The sequence below is a fragment of the Leopardus geoffroyi genome, chromosome C1 (assembly GCF_018350155.1).
Source record: "Leopardus geoffroyi isolate Oge1 chromosome C1, O.geoffroyi_Oge1_pat1.0, whole genome shotgun sequence".
NCBI lineage: Eukaryota > Metazoa > Chordata > Mammalia > Carnivora > Felidae > Leopardus > Leopardus geoffroyi.
The window spans coordinates 13,958,749-13,978,255 of NC_059328.1; the positions used below are offsets into that span (position 1 = coordinate 13,958,749).

The following is a 19,507-nucleotide window of genomic DNA, read 5'->3' on the forward strand; positions in this document are numbered from 1 at the left end:
AACCCCTGAAATACGTTACACACACATTTCCCCCTCTTATGGATAAGGAAACAAGATCAGAAAGAATGAACGATTTATCCAAAATGACACAGCTATGATGTAGAGACAGTGGATGATGGTCATCACCTTAGTCATTAAATTCAACCAAGTACGAAGGCAAACGTTTCTATCGACGCGAAGACAAGAGGGGTTACACCAGCTCCCCATCAAGATAAAATGGCAGGCAAACAAAACAAAACATGAGTAGCAATCGAGTAGACACATACCCTTTTCCAGGCCCCAGTTTAGGAGAGCCCACTCCCTCTTTTGTGCGAGAAAGGATGTCTCTGACTCGGAGTGCGGCCAGTGGGTCTTTCTCTTTCCCCTTATCAGCCAAGGCAGTAGGGCTGAGGTTCAATATGAGGAAAAGACTGTTTAACAAACACCAGGCACCCAGCAGTTGGAAGTTCTGATAGTGCTGTTAAAAAGGCACAAAAGCAAAGTATGAACACAGAGATCTTACAGGCTGTGAGACAGGAATGCAGCAGAGACACATTTCTTACCTCTCCACCGGCCCGGCGGGAATTGCTGATCGCCTGTCCGATCATGTCATATATTTCAAGCTGCACAACATCAAACATAACAAAAAGCTGAGCAAGCTGTCATATTTCATTACAAATGTTAATCCCACCCAAACTCATTTCGCTCATAAAATTAAATGTCCTCAAGGAACTTTCTAATGATACAATCCCATCACACTTTCCTTGACCTGCGCATGGTGTTGACTACTCTCTATATCCAGCTCCTGTGTCACCTCTTCAGAGGTGTCCCCTGCCCCCAGTCTAAAACAATACCCCAGGCCCACATCAGACCACAGCTTACCACACTGATTCATCCTACATGCTTAGCATTCTCTGCGGCTATCTCGTGTATCGTGTGTCTTCACTAAAAGTGCACTGACACACAGCACGCCTTCAACTACGTGTGCTGACTGAATGACTCCTCGCTCACAGGGTCCACTGCCAACATGAAGATGCAGTGTTTTCTGCAGAGTCAACCAAGCTGCCAAACACGCCAAACACCTACCACTCAGACCTGTTACCCGAGCGGAAGATTTGGAGAGCACTCCGTGTCCTTTCCTCTACCCGGGAAGAGAGGGGGGCCTGACCCTATCTCCTCACAGAACAATGGCAGTGCCTGGGTCCAGATGGCATGGCTTACACATTTCTGGACGATCGTAGCCGCATCGCTCTCGTAGTCGTCTTCTTTGGAGCTCGTGGACCCCGTCCGCACCTGCTGGGCACTACCCACATGCAGGATGGCCATGCAAGTTGCCACACTCACACCTGGAGGAAAAAAAGAAAGATGCACAGATTCGAATCATGGCAGTCCCACGAGCCCACCAAAACAGAACCATAAAACAACCTACCCAAAGGTAATTCCATGATTTGATCACAGACAGTAAAGTCCACAGGGCAAGACTTAAACAGTGATACCATCCGATCTAGCAATCAACACTCCTAAGTACTTAGCTCAATGAGCTGAAAACTTCTATCCACATAAAAACCTGCACACAAATACTTATTGTAGCTTTATTCATGGTTGCCAACAACTGGAAGCAATCAAGATGCCCTTCGACAGGTGGATGCAGTACCACAAACTACGGCACACCCATATGAGGAGTATTATTCGGCAATAACAAAAAACGAGCTATCAGGTCACAAAAAATCACAGAGGAAACTTAAATGCGGGATCCAAGCAGACTACTTCTAACTTTAGGGCATCCTGGAAAAGCTAAAACTATGGAGACAGTGAAAAGATCAGTGATTTCTAGGGGGCGGGGGTAGGGGTAGGAGAAAGGGATTACTGGGTAGAGCACAAGGGACTGCAGAGCAGTGAAACTATTCTGTGTCACAGTGATGACGAATACACGATGTCATGCATTTGTCAAAAGCCACAGAACTGTCTGAAAGAGAAATCCATAATGTAAACAACGGACTTCTCAGATGTTAATAGTGTATCAACAGTGCATTCATCGATTATAACAAACGTACTGTTATTAATGCACTATGTTAACGATGAGGGAAACTGTATTGGGGACAGAAGGTAGATGGGCACTCTGTATAACCTGCTCAATTTTTCTGTAAACGTAAAACTGCTTTAAAAATAAGTATCTATTAACTTTAAAACTTTAAAGACATCACAAAGATATCTTTCAATTTTTTCAAGATTACAGGGAAAAACATTCCACTCTTGGTGTTCCTCAAAGACATCAAGGCCAAATCCTTGTCTTTTTTTTTTTTTTCAACGTTTATTTATTTTTGGGACAGAGAGAGACAGAGCATGAACGGGGGAGGGGCAGAGAGAGAGGGAGACACAGAATCGGAAACAGGCTCCAGGCTCTGAGTCATCAGCCCAGAGCCCGACGCGGGGCTCGAACTCACGGACCGCGAGATCGTGACCTGAGTTGAAGTCGGACGCTTCACCGACTGCGCCACCCAGGCGCCCCCCAAATCCTTGTCTTTAAGTCAAATCCCAGGCCATCAAATTTCAACAACAAACCAACTCTGGGATCTTTAATCTAACTAAAAAATTTTTAAGGATTCTTTAACCATTACTGACTAAGTATACTGACGCCATGTAATATTCAAGAAATTCCCTAATAATTGAAACAAACCCCAACTTAAAAACTGCAAAAATCAAAGGCAGAGGACAAGGAAATAAACACTGGAATTGGGCTGGTAGAGAACGTATCTTCACAGGTATCTTTAGCTTTCTATTCCTACTGCTGCTGCCCTAGCTTAGGCCCTTAATGTGTCTCGCCTGAATGACTATAAAAAAAAATCCTAACAGAGCTTCCGGACTCCAAATTTCTCCATGCCAAAATGTCCTGTGTACTGCTACTTGAATGTTCTTCCTAAAATATAGCTCAGAATCTTCAATGGTTTCTCCTGTCTATAGGACATAAGCCAAATGACTTAGACTGCATTTCTTTTTTTTTTTTAGAGACAGCACAAGCGGGGGAGAGGGACAGAGGGGGAGGGAGGGAGGGAATGAAGGAGGGGAGGGGGGAAGGGGGAGGGGAAGAATCTTAAGCAGGCTCCGTGCAGACATGGGACTTGAGCCTACAACCGTAGCATCATGACCTGAGCCGAAATCAAGAGTCGGATGCTCAACTAACTGAGCCACCCAAGTGCCCCCAGCCTGCATTTCTAAGACCTCTTTGATTGTGTCCTTTCTTTCCCACTGTACAATACCTACTAAGCACATATCCTCTCCCCCTACCCCTCGTCTCCACACACACTGATATAGTATGTGCCCCCAGACTCTAGGACACTCTTGAGTCCTGCTTCTGCCTCTGCCTAGGGATAGCCCTACTGAAAATCCACCTGCCCTACAGGTACATCAACAGAACTTCTTCATTACTACTGCTTTACCCAATTCCTATTTGCATCCAGATGTTCAAAATAAAGCTGTTGGAAGAATATAGGGAGATGATCAACCTCAGCAATTTCGTGATGGTCCCCAAGGTCAGGTTTCCAAGACTTCAAATCCTCACTCAGAGAGCCAAGTAAACAAAGGAAGTTGTTATACCTTCCAAGACATACCAGGACTATGCTATTTGAAATCAAGGATCAGTGAATTGAGTTAAAAAGTCACTGTCATAACTTAAAAGTGAGTAAACGCCAGATGTCAGGCCCCACTTCCAAGGCAGCATGATCAACAGGAAGAGAGGAGATTTTGTGGGCGGGCGCACGAAGAATAATCAATATAAACAGATACCACCTGTTCCATGAAGGCTTCCTCAAACCTGCTCCCACAGCAAGACTCCCTCTCTCTCTACTTCACACACCCAACCGTGCTACACTCCTCTTACTGCTTTTTGTCATCTCCTGTTTTATGTCATACTCTGCGGTCCTAACTGTTCTCAGTGTAGGCTCCTTGAGGGCAAGGATCAGATACTGTTCATCTCAATATCCCAACAGCACTTGGCGTTTTGCTTTACACAGACATTTACTATCTGCACATACTATAAAATCAAATATGCACATAATAACAACACCAGCAGTGGAACAACAAGATAATTTACAAGACTCCTATTGAGACCTCATTTCACCTAGATGAGACATTAGATGATCCTCGGGGGGAAGGGCACAAGTAAGGCGGGGAGAGCACTCAGAAGGATCTCATGGTTGGGACACCTGGGTGGCACAGTCAGTTAAGCATCCGACTTCGGCCCAGGTCATGATCTCACAGCTCATGAGTTCGAGCTCCGCGCTGAGCTCTGTGTTGACAGCTCAGAGCCTAGAGCCTGCTTCCGATTCTGTGTCTCCCTCTCTCTCTGCCCCTCCTCTGCTCGTGCTGTCTCAAAAATAAAAAAAACATTTACAAAAAAATTAAAAAAGCAAAAAGAAAAAAAAAAGGATCTCATGGTTTCCAGAAAGCGTACTTGTACTTGACTGACAAAATGAGAACAGACATCATCACCTCTCACCTGCATAGAGACAACTTAGGCTGAGGACTGTCACATCTTGCAGACGAGAAGGATTGAGAGGCTCCAACACAGGTAGAGAGAGGGTATCCAATGCCATGGTAACATCAATCACCAGTGAATGAAAACTAGAACATAGCAGAGGAGGAGGTTAACAAGAGCGTCTCTTTGAATCCCTTGCTTCTTATTCTGATCACTAAAGAAAGTTGGCGTGCCACAGAAAGCTAACCGGTTTCTCTCTCCGAGGGCAGCATCAGAACGTAAAGCACACATCCTGAGGCCCCTTACCCGTTGCGAACAGCAGTGGCATCTGCTACTGTTGCAGGCATGATGAAGAAAGAATTGGCCAACACTGCATCTTGAAACCGATTGATGTAGCGCAGGAAATACGGTAGGTTCAAACACACACGTAGCAGCTTCTCTGAGCCACCTGAATCAACGACAAGGCTCAACCTTACAAACAGGCCTCTGTCTGCTGCTGGATTCTCTTCCACGTATGAAATTTTGGAAAGCAGAGAAACCAGCTTTCTGACGATGATTAAGAGTCTTACCAAGCTCTTGAAGACTAGCCACATTCTGAGCTATAAACACATTCTTGGTTTTGACAGCAGAGGCTTGATCTGTGGATGACTGCTCATCATTTTCTCCTTCAGCCTAAAGAGAAACAAAAGGCACGTGAAAGGCCTATCATGATACCATCATCTGCTGACTACAGCCCTGCAGTCAGAATCGAAACAAGCACCCAAACGAAGCAGTTCTACGGATACTCCTCAGACTCCCCAGTTAATGAGGGGCAACTCCCCCTCTAATGTAGGGAAAATACAAGTTAGTTTCCCAAGAAGAGAAAAATTATATAGCTTTAAAATATATATATTCTACAACCAGTATAGAGTGTGATACCTTTGACAGAAAAATGTACGTGCTCTTCACGTTTATTTGCACTGAGAAATTCAGAAGAATGATCATCAAAAGAGTAACAACAGTGGACAGAATGTTAGGGTAAGTTTTGCTTTTTTCTGGTTTGTATCCTTCTATTTCTTTCTATCATAGGCACTTAATCACTTTATATCGCAAACAGAAGATGCATTTGTTACTTTTTTCTAGTATTCTCATCTTAACAACTTCCAAGGGGTGAGGACATTTGGCTGGAGTAACTCACCGGAGTCTGTGGACCTACGGGCGGTGATGCTACAGTTCTAGGGTTGAAAACTGACGTCAGCTGATTCAAAAAATTCATCTGTACCTCCTTCTGCCTCAGCTCTGGGCTTACTGGTGAGGCCAGCTCTTTCTGATCTTCCACTGTAAATATAAAACCAAAAACAGGATGAGCAGAGTACCGCTAGAAGGCAGAGCGGGAGAAAGTTGGCCAGGGAAGCAGCCAAGGAACTGGGTCTGGCAAACGAACGCTCACCATCTGAGAGCGTCTTCACTGTTTGTGGCAGCTTGGCGGATTTCATCATGGCTGTGAACGTGATAATTTCAGTCCTGTCTAGTCGGCTACAGCCAGTGCACAGGCCCTTGATGAGGAGAATCAAGTGTTTCTGAGAAGACAACAAATTCAAGTATGTCTTTTAGAAGATACTACTCTTTTGGGACTTGTAACTGGCACAGGGCCAGATTGAGCTTGCTAGCAAGAATAGAAATGAGGAAAAACACTAAAGCAGAGATCACAAGCTGACGGTCCTCAGACCACATCTGGCTTGCAAATTTGTCTCATTAGTCTCAAAGTGTTGCTGTTGGATTTTCAGTTTTTTATCTGAAGTTTTAGCTAACGTTTTAAAGCATGGAAGTTTTAGCATTCAAATCCAGATTTCTTACCTCTCTTGATAATCCCCAAGATAGAGCAACTGAGTCTCCACCCCTGCATGGCAACAATCGGCTGGAGCCACACAGCGACTGGCCCTTCCTTAATAGCTGTGGCTGGCACACTTCACTGATTTTGTTACTGACCTGGTCCCTGGAAACGTGACACTCTGCAATCCTTGCAAAAGCCTGTGCAACCAGAGGAGGTTGGCAAACCACAGCCCCAATTCAGCCCACTGCCTATTTTTGTAAATAAAGTTTCCTGGACCACAGCTTCGCTTGTTCATGTACGTATTGTCTGTGGCTGCTTTCACACTACAAAGGCAGAGTTTAGAAGATAGAGACTAGTTGCAACAGGGACTGAATGGTCAGCAAATTGTTTACTATCTGGCCTATTACGGGAAATGTTCACCAACCCCTGCTCTCTGCCACCCCTTCTCCACCATTCCACTAGTCTGTCAAAGTCCTACTTCGAAAGAAGGGCCCCGGAAGAGCCCGGCACTCTCACCTGGGACACAGCGCAAGCCTCATCTGGATTCTCCAGACGTAGCAGAGAAAACTCAATCAGGACTTTACAGGCTGCTGCCACGGACTGAAGCTGGTTCCGGGGAACTGAGAAAGCAAGTAAGCTTTACTTAACCTCAGACTGCTTACAGCTTGCTTCAGCCTCACAGTCAGTACATCAAAACCAGACAACCATTGAGCTCCACATGTCCGACATCCGCGATGTCATTCTATGACAAGAATCATTCAGAACCAACAATCCACGGCGCAAACAAAGGCATCCTGGCACTGATAGCCATCCACTGCTTTTAGAGCAACCTATCTTATATTTACTGGAAATTAATAATAATAAGATATACATCACAATAAGTACCAAGCACTTCAAACATACTAATCCACTTAATCCTTAAACCAATTTTAAGAGGTAGCTATTATTGTTTCCCTCCCCCCTCCTTTTTCTAAACAGATAAGGAAATTACACCAGAGATGAAATGACTTGCCCAAAGTCACACAGCCACAAGCAAATCCAGGAAGTGTGACTCTGGAGTTCATGCTCTTAACTATTAGAACACACTACCTCTTCTTCCCCATAGGTTCTAAATGCCTTTTGCAAAGGGCTTCCTACACAAAATTTCTTCAAGCTAAAACTGATTCTTTCAACAGGAACAGCGCCTATAATAAACAGCACTGGACACCTGAAGATTACTGAGCGACCCTATACCTTCCTTTCATTTTACATGTGTAGCAAACTATTTAAGTAAACAAATAATTGGAATTCTTCAGAACTATCTTAGGATTTTTTTAAAAAAGAAAAATGCAAAAATTCAGAAATAGTGGAAAATAAGGGTAAAAAAAAGTTTAAAAGAATGGGAACTGAAACTGAAATCCCTTGAGATACCAGAGAACACAAAAGGAGAATTTACTTTCTCACCAAACCAAATAAGGAATAATAGAGCCCTCGTCAGTGGCTGCTAACCCCAGGTCCATATCCACCCATCCACCTCGACTCCCAGAAATTAACACGCTAGTAATTACACGTGCATGTGTGAAATCAGTAAAATGCTTTTGATTAAGAACAGAAGGAAGGTTAACTTAATGGGTTATAAAGCAGGTATCCGAACGAAGTGATTTTTAAAGCCCCCTTGATTGGCCCAGGTAAAGGAACTTCCAGAGCCTTATCAGACTGACAGCAGTTTCCACCACTGGGTGGACAGGCTAAGTGTGCTAAAATACAACTTCATTAACAACCTGTTCAGACACCCTACAAAGAGGAGACACAATTCCCCTATTCCCAAGCCCTCGGCAAGGAGTAACAGGAGTAGAATACTTACTGAGGCTGCAGACTGTTGTAATATAGTGTGTGGAAAGTGCAACAAAAGAGGAGTAGAAGGGCTCGTACTGCTTCTCATGGTGCAGGATTTCGGATTCACTGCAAAGAAAATAATTCAGCTAGCATTTATTTAGTGCTTCCTGTCTGCCAGATACCCATCCCTTTACAGGCATTGCCCTACTTCATCCTTACAGCAACCCTAGTTGAGAGGCACTGTTACCATCCCTATATTCAAGATTGAGAAAGTGAAGCTTAGCAAATTAAAATCAAGCACCTTGCTCAAGGTGTCAGACTTAGTAAACAGCAATGGCTAAGAAGCAGGAAATATTTTCAAACTCACTTAGAATTTTAAAAATACAGGTAAAAACATAACAGGATGCCATTTTGTCCTGTATTACTGGTTGGCAAAGACCAAAACCTAATAATGGCATGTGTTGGCCAAAAGAGGGTAGACCAGCACACTCAAAATACTGTAGTGGGAACACAGGTCATGGTAACCCATTCTGAAGACCAAACAAGGCCAGTCCATAATACAAATAACTTAAAAAGAATAACATTGCAGGCAGAAATCACCTGATCAGTGCTAAAACCTAAAATTTACCAGGTACCAGAGTTCTCCTATCTCCACACCTCCCCACATCCCCAACCAGGACACAGCTAAATCACAACAAATTCAGGGATTTTAGCCACATCCCCTTATCTTTAGCTGAAGAAATGTCCTCTTCTGTGAAAATCTGGGGTCCACCTAGGTCTTAAAGCCGTATACATTTATGTCATTCTATCAAATCAGATCCTAATCCACAACCCAAGAAACAAGAAGGCAATGAAAACAAAATAAAACAAAATGTTTCTTATTAAACGGAAAGAATAGAGGGCTGTGGCTAAATAGTTTTTTCAGTCAGTTAATTCTCCAATAAGAAGGATCACACTGGGAAGGGAAATGTACACAGTCAGGACTCTATCCACCTGCCAAATCAACACAGGAGCCAAAAAGACAAGTTCAACACTAGGGAGGTGCCAGGGCGAGTGATGAATCATCTCAAACAGCACTTAAGAGTCTGGCATTGCAAACACTCTGCTATGTGGGGATTTATGGAGGATAAATGGTGATTTACCCAAGATCAGTTCCTTATCTTGGAATATCTTTCTTCACCCAGAAAAAATATTTATTGAGCACCTATGACGTGCAAGGATCTTCCTGCCCACCAAAGACCATTTCTATGATGGACAAAAAAAGAGGAAACAAAAACCTTTAAGCACCAAGTGACGCTCAAAGTTTCTGGTGACCATCACATTGGTACATGCTGGTATCCTACTCAGCATAAAACGCCCCACTAAATCCCCTACTTCTACCTCACATACTTAGTTCTTCCTTCATTTCCATCCTTACATTTTTTTAGTCATTGTTCTAAAGTTTTCCCACCCTGTAATTTGATGTATTTTACGGAGTCATTTACCTTCTCTGTTTTATTTCAAAAGTTCAGAGGTGTTCATCCCCATGTTTTTCAGCTGAGCGGGCTTACCAAAGCTAAAAGAAAAACTGCCCACCCAAAGGATGAACTTATTCTGTTGCTTTCATTCCCATTCAGATAAAGAAATAAATTCAAAATAAGAGAATAAACTCATATTTATTTAATTGCCTGGTTCAATGTTGCCCCATTGTGATTTAACAAACCTTCCTTCCTGCCCTAGAAATACACAACTGCCTTATTCCAATAAAGAAACAAGAATGCACTTTGAGGAAAGATGGACCTTGGCATAGAAAAAAATGGAGCACTCTCAAGCTCCGCTTACAATTTGCTTAGGGCAACTAAGGATAAACCAGGGGAAATTAATTTGAAAAGAAGGGAGTAGACATGTGGACATGAGGCCCATAGGACAATACCATACCTCTTGATTTTAAAGAAACAAGTGTATACGAGTCACCTGATAAAGACTTGCTGCCTCCCTCATTCCCCAAGAATCTGAGACATCAAGACACCAGAGGGTGCAAAGGAATGGAAAAAATGGGACAAAGGGCAAGAAGTTAGGTAGGAATGGGGAAGAATGAAGACCTGAACACAAATATAACAAAGAGAAAGAAAAATAAAATTATAGGTAAAAACATCTCTCTCCTCTGGGCAGTCAAGCTATCTTCCTGAAACATCTGCTTCTTCTAACAAACATTCCAACAGCAGCACTTGGGCTGAAAGACATGGAATGGGAAACATGTATATTCCATACAAAATAAATGTGAGGCAGAGTACAAAGGAAAACAGCAGCTACCCAGCCAGGTCAGAGAAATCCAATTTGACATGTAAGTAAAAATGAACTGGCTTGGGTCTGGAAATATCTAGCTTCTTTTAGGAAAAGGTAGAAATCCAAGAGGACAAAATAAAAGACTAGGGATTCACCTCCCCTCTCCCTCCTAGATAACATACCATTTATATCTTTTTTGTAAACTCCCCAAACCCCTTTCCCTTCATCAGAATCATAAACCCCCAAGAACAGAATCCATTATGCTTGTTTCATGACACTTACAATCAGGAAACAAATAAGCATAATGAATACATTGAAGAATAAAAATACTGGGGCACCTGGGTGGCTCAGTCTGTTGAAAGTCCGACTCTTGATTCAGGCTCGGGTCATGATCCCAGGGTGATGGGATCCAGCCCCAGACCCCACGCTGAATGTGGAGCCTGCTTAAGATTCTCTGTCTCACTCCCTCTGCCCCCTCTCCCCTGCTTGCACACGCGTGCACAAAAAGTTTAAATTTCTTCAAAAAGAATAAAAGCATTAAAAAATATATGCTCACTGAACATCTGCTGTGTGTCACATAGTACTTAACACATGTTAACCAAAGAACTAAAAGCCTTCAGATACCTTCCTCACGCTCTTGACAAACCTGTGGTGAATGTGACACTAAGACATGGAGACATTAACCAGCCATGAGGACTAATCGCACAATTTTGCTCTATCATTTGGTGGCAGGCTTTTTTTTTCCCCCTGTAGGTCAATCGTGAACTTCAGTCCTACTGCATGTAAATTCAAAAGATCATGACATTAATGTATCCTCTTCTCCCTTTCAAGATATTTAGGAAATGACAGAACATTATCTACTAGGGATGTTTGTAACAGCTTCTGCCTTCCCAAGTAGGTCTCTCTGGCCTAAATTTTATAGAACACCTGGGAGGCAGAGACAGAAAGAGATTTATCATTAAGGAGGCCAGAGGAGCCTAGGAAGGGCTGGCTCACGGGAAAGCGGCGTTTTCTTTTCTTTTTTTTTTTTTTTGGTAATCAAGAGTCAATGACAACTATGGTCACCAACATATCTTACACAGAGTTAAGAAAGGAATTCCGTTTTTGACAGCACCTTAAAACATAAGGCTACATTCAGCAATTATCCTAATCAATCCCAGATATGGCATGTGTTCTAATGAGCTAGTTCTAGCTCCATTTCTGGTCTGGAAAAGTAAGAGCACTGAAAAGATTTTCAATCTTTACTACTAAAAGACATGCTAGCACAGACAGTAAAAATAAAAATAAACTCCTCTTTAAGTAAACTCAGATATGTTTTTCTTTTAAAACTCAAAAGATACTTTTTGATAATTAAAAAAAAATTTTTTTTAACATTTATTTATTCTTGAGACAGAGAGAGACAGAACATGAATGGGGAGGGTCAGAGAGAGAGGGAGACACAGAATCTGAAATAGGCTCCAGGCTCTGAGCTGTCAGCACAGAGCCCGACGCGGGACTCGAACTCACGGACCGCGGGATCATGACCTGAGCTGAAGTCGGACGCTTGACTGAATGAGCCACCCAGGCGCCCCATATAACTCTTTAAATGTTTATTATTTTTGAAAGAGAGACAGAGTGTGAGTGGGGGGAGGGGCAGAGAGAGAGACACACACAAAATGTGAAGCGGGGCTGCAGGCTGTCAGCACAGAACTGGATACAGGGTTGGAACTCACCAACAGTGAGATCATGACCTGAGCCGAAGTCAGACACTCAATCGCCTGAGCCACCCAGGCACCCCTCAAAGGATACTTTTGAAAGTATGCTTCCAAGTTTACCCATGTGAATCTATTCCTCCTTTGTCTTACAGTTTGGCTACAAAATCAAACTTAATAAACAGGGCTAGACCTAGGAATTCTGTTTATCTTTTCTTCAAATCCAAAGTTCAAATGCAACTATAAAGGTATGAAAGAATAGAGACAACAAGTAGAATGGTAGGGCACAAAGGAGTCTCAGGGCAAGTTATCATCCCCAATGATCAAATGGGGAGGAATTCAATGAGCAGGCTGCCAGATAGGAAGGAAGAGCTGGCATGATGGAGTCAGGACATCTAAAAGAGAAGCAGAGAGGGGCGCCTGGGTGGCGCAGTCGGTTAAGCGTCTGACTTCAGCCAGGTCACGATCTCGCGGTCCCTGAGTTCGAGCCCCGCGTCAGGCTCTGGGCTGATGGCTCAGAGCCTGGAGCCTGTTTCTGATTCTGTGTCTCCCTCTCTCTCTGCCCCTCCCCCATTCATGCTCTGTCTCTCTCTGTCCCCAAAATAAATAAACGTTGAAAAAAAAAAATTTTTAAAAAAATAAATAAATAAAAGAGAAGCAGAGAGTAGCAGACTGCAACAGAAAAATAGAAGGTCCCCGGAGGCAAGGAAGAAAAACATGGCAGTCAAGACAATAGAAAGGGAACCACAGATGCAAGAGGCAAACCCAAAAGTAAAGTAGCAGCCTAGGCCGGTAAACCTTTGATTACCTACACAACAAAGCCCACCACAGCATCTGTATGGTGCTGATCTGGTCCTATACTCGACAGCCGTAATCCTATATATAGGGAATACTTCCATAATTCTGTTTCTTTTTTTAATTTTTTTAAAGTTTATTTATTTTTGAGAGAGAGAGAGAGAGGGAGAACATGAGTAGGGAAGGTCAGAGAGAGAGGGAGACACAGAATCCGAAGCAGGCTCCAGGCTCCGAGTTGTTAGCACAGAGCCCGGTGCGGGGCTCGAACCCACGAACTGGGAGATCATGACCTGAGCCGAAGACGGGCGCTTAACCGACTGAGCCACCCAGGCGCCCCAAATTAATGGATTTTTTAAAATGTTTATTTATTTATTTTGAGAGAGAGAGAGAGAGTACGAGCAGAGGAGGGACAGAGAGAGAGACCCAGAATCCGAAGCAGGCTCCAGGCTCTGAGCTGTCAGCACAGAGCCTGACGCGGGGCTCAAACCCACAAACCGTGAGATCATGGCCTGAGCCGAAGTCAGACACTCAACTGACTGAGCCACCCAGGAGCCCCAATACTTCCATAATTCTTACATCTTCATTTCTTTTTTTTTTTCTTGAGAGGTTAAAAAAAAAAAAAAAAACTTTTGAGAAACAGAATAGCAAGGCACTAATTTTTGTGCTCTAAACCAGGGTTTGGCACTGTTTTCACCACAGCCCATATTTAAGAACAGTTTTTGCAATTTTTTTATGACTGGGGAAAAAAATTTAAGGCTACTTTGTGGCATGAAATATATGAAATGCACATTTCAGTGCCCATATATGAGATTTTGGAACACAGCCACACCCGTTCACTTACGTACTGTGTAAGGCTGCTTCTGCCATACAATGGCCGGGTTGACAACTCCACAGAGGAAATACAGCCTGCAAATATTTGCTCTCTGGCCCTTTACATAAAAAGTGTGTCGACCTCTGCTCTATACCAAACTGAACACTTGTACATTTCGTTGTTTTTTTGACTGTAAAGAACTTGTCAGCCAGATATTTCTTCTGACAACTTTTCTTACCATCACAGGTTTCAAAATTAACCAAGCCACAAAAACCGGAACCAAGACTTCAGGGATCTTGCCTTACAATTAAAAATTTTGTTACTAAAACGTCCATTAGTTTGGATTTGTTTTCTAAACCGTGAAGAGAGTTCTTACTAATGCCTACAAACACAGGCAACTCTAGGTCACCTTAGGGTGCAGGAGGGGGCCCTGTCTCTTATTTGGCAAAATTCAAACCCAGTTTGATATATTTGGTTTTGGCTCCTTCTACAAGCTGAACAGAGTTGTTAAACTGTTAGTTTCAAAAAGATGGGTCTGGAATACCGGATGAATGGGAGGGTGTCAACAAATGACTTTATAACCTACTCAGCTCATGTTACAAAAACATAAAAGCAGGGGCGCCTGGCTGGCTCAGTGGGACACGCGACTATGATCTCAGGGTTGTGAATTCAAGCCCCACATTGGGTGTGCAGATTACATAAAAATAAAATCTTTAAAAAACAAACAAACAGGGTGACTGGGTGGCTCAGTCGGTTAAGCATCCGACACTTGATCTTGGCTCAGGTCACGATCTCATGGTTCGGGAGTTCGAGCCCCCGAAGGGCTCTGCACCGGCAATGCGAGGCCTGCCTGGGATTCTTTCTCTCCCTCTCTCTCTGCCCCTCCCCTGCTAGCACTTGCTCGCTCTCTCGCTCTCTCTCTCAAAATAAACATTTTTTAAAAATTAAAAAAAAAAACACCATATGAAAAAATGTTCTAAAGAGTAGAAACTTGTCCATTGTAAGTAACATTATGAGCATAATCAAGAAAAATGCCAACAAAGTAAATGTTTAAAACAGGTAAAAAAGAAGCTACAGGAGTGCTTGGGTGACTTAGTTAGTTAAGCATTCGCCTCTTGGTTTCAGCTCAGGTCATGAGCTCATGGTTCGTGAGTTCAAGCCCTGCATCGGGCTCTGTGCTGACAGTTCAAAGCCTGGAGCCTGCTTGGGATTCTAGGTCTCCCTCTCTCTCTCTGCCCCTCCCCCGCTCACGCCCTCGTGTTTTCTCTCTCTCTCTCTCTCTCTCTCTCTCTCAAACATAAACATTAAAAAAAAAAAAAGAGGCTATATAACTTGAGAACAGTATCTTGATACTTGTTTACATCTTCAGAACATTCCTGGCTTAATAATTAGATAGGAAAATCCATCTGTAAAGTTAACTGTGAAATTACCAAACCCAGTCGCTATTTAAAAAACAAACAAGCAAACAAACAAAAAAAACCTGAGTCAAAAGCATCACAAACCTAACAACAGGCACTATAATAAACATTTTGTCAAGTCATGGGCCTCTCTTGAGTAATAAATAGCAATTTCTAACCTTCTGGGTCACATTAAGATATACCCTGGTTGGCAAGAAGCTAAAATGACCCAGTCAGCAACTGCAGATTGTTCTAGTAAGGTTTGGCTAGTAAAATAAAAGAAAGACTGCCTTTTTAAAAGCATGTCTACCATTAAACCAATGGAAGACTCCTCTGAACAAGGTTAAGTCAGGAAAACTCAGGCATTCTGTTATCACGGCCTTGTACGAAGACAACTATCACGAACTAAGAACTTTGTACAAAATGACAAAACGATGTGATAGAGCAATACATAATCCCGTTTGTAATAAGGTCTGAAGATATTCTACTGCGAGAGCGCCCGCGCGAGAGCGAGGGCACTGTTTCCGTGGGAAAATGACCTCAGTCTAACCCAGAAATGTTTTTCATCAAAGACCGTTACGGTAGCAATACACAATAAGCGCAACCTGAAAAGAAAGTCATCAGTGGTCACTAGTGGCTTCAGTCACATTAACAGCACGTGCCCCCAGTGATTACAGCACCACGGAAAGACCGTTATTAAATTATGTAGCAGATCTCCAATTTAAACCCCAGGCTCCGCTCCGGCCCCGGGTAGGGGGATGAGGACGGGCTAGAAATGCAAACTCATCAGTGCTTTGACCTCAACACCGGGGGCAGCCCCGAGGACATTCCCCCAAGAGCGCGAAACATCTCAAAGTCACTCCCAAACGGGTCCGGCCACGCCCTCTCCAGAGGGCGTCCTCAAAAGTTTTGCTCGGAAGGGAAATCGAGGCACAGATAATTTACAAGGGCCGGCGGAAGGAGCCCTGGACAAGCCCTCATCTGCCTGGATCCGGGAGCCCCGAAGCCGCGGCTGGGGCAGGGGTCGCCAAGCTTCAAGAGGCGACCTGGGAAGCGGGTCCGGACGATCCGGCGCGCCCTCCCCTCCCCCTCCCGGCGCCCGCCTTGCCGGGGCCGCCGCCCGGTACCTCTCGATGACTGAGGCCACCAGCTGCGGCAACTCCTTCATCTCGAAGGCGGAATAGGACGCAGACAGCAGGGGCCGCACCGCCACCTCCCAGCCCGGGGTTGTGGTGGACCCCGTCGCCGGGGCCCCGGGCGCCGGCGCCGGCGCCGCCGCCTCATCGCCGCCGCTCGTCGCCATCTTCCGTCGTACTACTGCGGCTCCCTTCGGGGGCTTGCCACCGGCCCAGCGCCGCCTCCCGGGAGGGGGCGGAAATGACGCAATCGTCGCGTCAGACTGCGCGACGCAGTCGCCAGGCAAAACACGCGACGCGCAGGGCGGCCTCACTCTGCTCTCAGGAGAAGCTCGGCGCGGCGTGGAGGCGGGATCGAGGAGCTGCGCCTGCGCAGGACGTACTGCTTTGAAGGAGGGCGGGGGAGCGTTAACCTCCGCGCCTGCGCGCTGGGAGTCGTTTCCCGAGGTAGGAGCAAGGTGGCTTCGCGGCATCCGGAAAAGGTGGGCTGGGGGGTTAGTTGAAGTTGGCAAGACCAGGGCGGCGCAGTAGACTATGCATCTGCGGATACGATGGTCCCGGCCCGAGATAGCTAAGGACCAGAGTCTAATCACTCACCCGCTTGCTCCCTCTCGAGTGACCCCCTTAATAGTGATACTACAGCACTTCGCACTCTAGACAACTTTCTACTCCCTACACCACGTCTCGCTATTGCAGTCACTAGTCTTACTTAATTCGCGCTCAGATCCCTTTTGCGTTCTGATTACCCTCACCAGTAGTATTACCAGCCAGCATTTACATCGGTCTTTGCAATTTGCCCCGGCAGGTTCTTTTTTCCCCATTTTTCTACTAGCAAACAAGGAACTTAAATTTTAATAACGGATTTTTGCCGATAGAGCTATCTGGGTTCAAGATCTAAGAGGGAAAAGCGGTTTGACCCGTTGACTCCAGGAAAGGTATGCGTGCATTGAGGACTTCTTCGCGGAGGTGGAGGGGTGTCGGTGGACGGCATCGAGCTCTAGGCCCTGTGACCCACAGTCCGCCTAAATAAAGGTCATCATCGCAAGAACTGTGGACGGTTTGAAGATCCTGAAGCCCTGAAATTCTTCCCCAAGTTTTGGAGGAGCTACTGTTGTTTTGGTGTAACTCTGGTAAATAAATTGGTACCTGATGATCAATCTGCACTTTCAGTAAGAAGGTAATTTATTGTATGTCAGGAAATAATAACAACAGCAGAGTTTGGTTTTTTTCTTTTTTCTTTATTTTTGAGAGAGAGCACAAGCGGAGGTGGGGCAGAGAGAAAGAGGGAGAGAGGGAATTGCAAGCAGGCTCTGTGCAGACAGCATAGAGCCCCACACGGGGCTTGGTCCCACAAATGGTGAGTTCATGACCTGAGCCAAAACCAAGGTGCCCCACAACAGCAGGTTTCTTAAACATAAAAATAAAAAAAATAAAGAGAAAGAAACTTCTCCATAACATAGCAAATACTGCACTAGTTCAAGATACTGAACCAGAGTCCTAAGGAAAAAGCTTTAATTTTTTTTTTTTCAAGCTTATTTACTTACTTTGAGAGAGAGATAGCATGAGTAGGGGCAAGGGAGAGAGAGAGAGAGAGAGAGAGAGAAAATCCCAAGCAGGCTCTGCACCATCAGCACACAGCTCAACATGGGGTTTGAAACCATGAGATCGTGACCCGAGCTGAAACCAAGAGTCAGACGCTTAACTGACCGAGCTACCCAGGTAGCTTGAAATTTTACCCCTTGGCTTGAAATTTTAAAGTGGCTCTTGGGACATTAATTTCATTTTACCTGAAGTACAAAATTAACCTGCAGAGGTTCTCTTGGGGAGGTTTCAGGAAATAATAGAAGATCAAATGTTCCTGCTCTCCTCCTTCCCCCTCCACCTGCTGCTTGAAGGAGACATAGTAAAAAGATAAATGCAGACTATCACAGGGAAATTTGCACTTGTACCTAAACTCACATTACTTTTTACTATCTCTGGCTCATCAATTTGGAGAAAGCACTCCAGTTTAAGATTTTTCTTTACAAGCAGCATATTAGTTTCAGTATTCAAGGTTTGTTCTTGTGTTGCTTCAAGGTTTGGAATGGCATCCACATTGTAAATTTAAGTAAGCTGTGCACCTAACGTGGGATTAAACTCAGGTCCGAGGGATCAAGAGTTGCTTGCTCTGCTAACGGAGCCAACCAGGTGCCCTTCCACATTCTAAATTTAGATAAGAAACGAACACAGTAAATAGGGTACTAAAAGAGACTTCTATATGTAACACAAGCTTCCAATACTGTAGTCCAGAAAATAAGATAGAAACTAAACAGTAATTTTTATGAATTATTAACTGAATGATTTAAAATATTAGTTTCCTTCTAATCCCAAGAGGCTGGGTAAGGAACTAAAATTTTAAAACTTGTAAAAGAGAGATATGATATAGTCATGTTACAAAAATGCAGTGAAGGAAAAATTAAGCAGCCATGACTGAATAGTATTAATGTGGGAATACAGACAGAAGAAGTGTGATGAAACCTCCTGGGAAGTGGAAAAATATGGAAAACATAATATTCAATTGTATATTTATGATGTATACACATTAGCAGTTAAAAATACTTCAATCTGAAAACAATAAGAGGTCAGGGCGCCTGGGTGGCTCAGTCAGTTGAGCATCCAACTCTTGATTTCGGCTTAGGTCATGATCCCAGGGTCACGGGATCCAGCCCCGTGTCAGGCTCCATGCTGAGCATGAAGCCAGCTTAAGAGTCTCTCTCTCCTGCCCCTTTCCCCTGCTCATGCGTGTGCCCTCTCTCGCGCGCTCTCTCTCCCTCCCTCCCTCTCTCTCTCTCTCTCTTAAGAAATAAAATCCAGATTCCTTGGCTTCACTCAGAACTACTAAATCAAAATCTTTAGTAATAAAAACAAGAGGTCACTGTCACTGCAGGAACCTCAAAGACAAGAGATAGTGGCATTTTTATTTCAAAAAAATTCCATCTGATAAGAGTTGCTTGAAAGAAATCCTAATAGACGTTGTGTGTTTAGAAATGATTACATTGGGGTGCCTGAGTGGCTCTGTCAGTAAGCGTCCGACTTCAGCTCAGGTCATGATCTCACAGTTTGTGAGTTCAAGCCCCATGTCAGGCTCTGTGCTGACAGCTCAGAGCCTGGAGCCTTCTTTGGATTCTGTGTCTCCCTCTCTCTGCCCCTCCCCCACTTGCTCTCTGTCTCTTTCAAAAAATAAACAATAATAAACATTTTTTAAAGAAATAATCACATGAATAAGCTGCAAGTGTTAGCTCCCAGCAGCCATCAGAGGTGGCCAACAGAGGCCAATCTGTTCTTGGGCTTT

At 44.2% G+C, this 19,507-nt stretch overlaps 1 protein-coding gene across 12 annotated transcripts in view; it reads right to left on the minus strand.

Moving 5' to 3' along the window:
- Positions 1–16,417, minus strand: part of UBR4 (ubiquitin protein ligase E3 component n-recognin 4) — a 133,073-nt gene extending 116,656 nt beyond the window's left edge. For 11 of the 12 annotated variants that reach the window (XM_045475864.1, XM_045475861.1, XM_045475859.1 and 8 more), the window contains exons 1-11: positions 16,168–16,408; positions 8,110–8,207; positions 6,783–6,886; positions 5,883–6,012; positions 5,631–5,770; positions 5,023–5,125; positions 4,760–4,901; positions 4,475–4,599; positions 1,201–1,325; positions 543–602; positions 267–457 (exon numbers count right to left, since the gene is read on the minus strand). In XM_045475864.1, coding sequence (XP_045331820.1) covers positions 267–457; positions 543–602; positions 1,201–1,325; positions 4,475–4,599; positions 4,760–4,901; positions 5,023–5,125; positions 5,631–5,770; positions 5,883–6,012; positions 6,783–6,886; positions 8,110–8,207; positions 16,168–16,343 — 1,394 coding nt within the window. In that variant the 5' untranslated portion in view covers positions 16,344–16,408. Of the gene's footprint in view, positions 1–266; positions 458–542; positions 603–1,200; positions 1,326–4,474; positions 4,600–4,759; positions 4,902–5,022; positions 5,126–5,630; positions 5,771–5,882; positions 6,013–6,782; positions 6,887–8,109; positions 8,208–16,167 lie in introns of all 12 variants that reach the window. The other variant, XM_045475863.1, reaches the window with a different exon arrangement.
- Between the last annotated feature and the right edge of the window lie 3,090 nt (positions 16,418–19,507).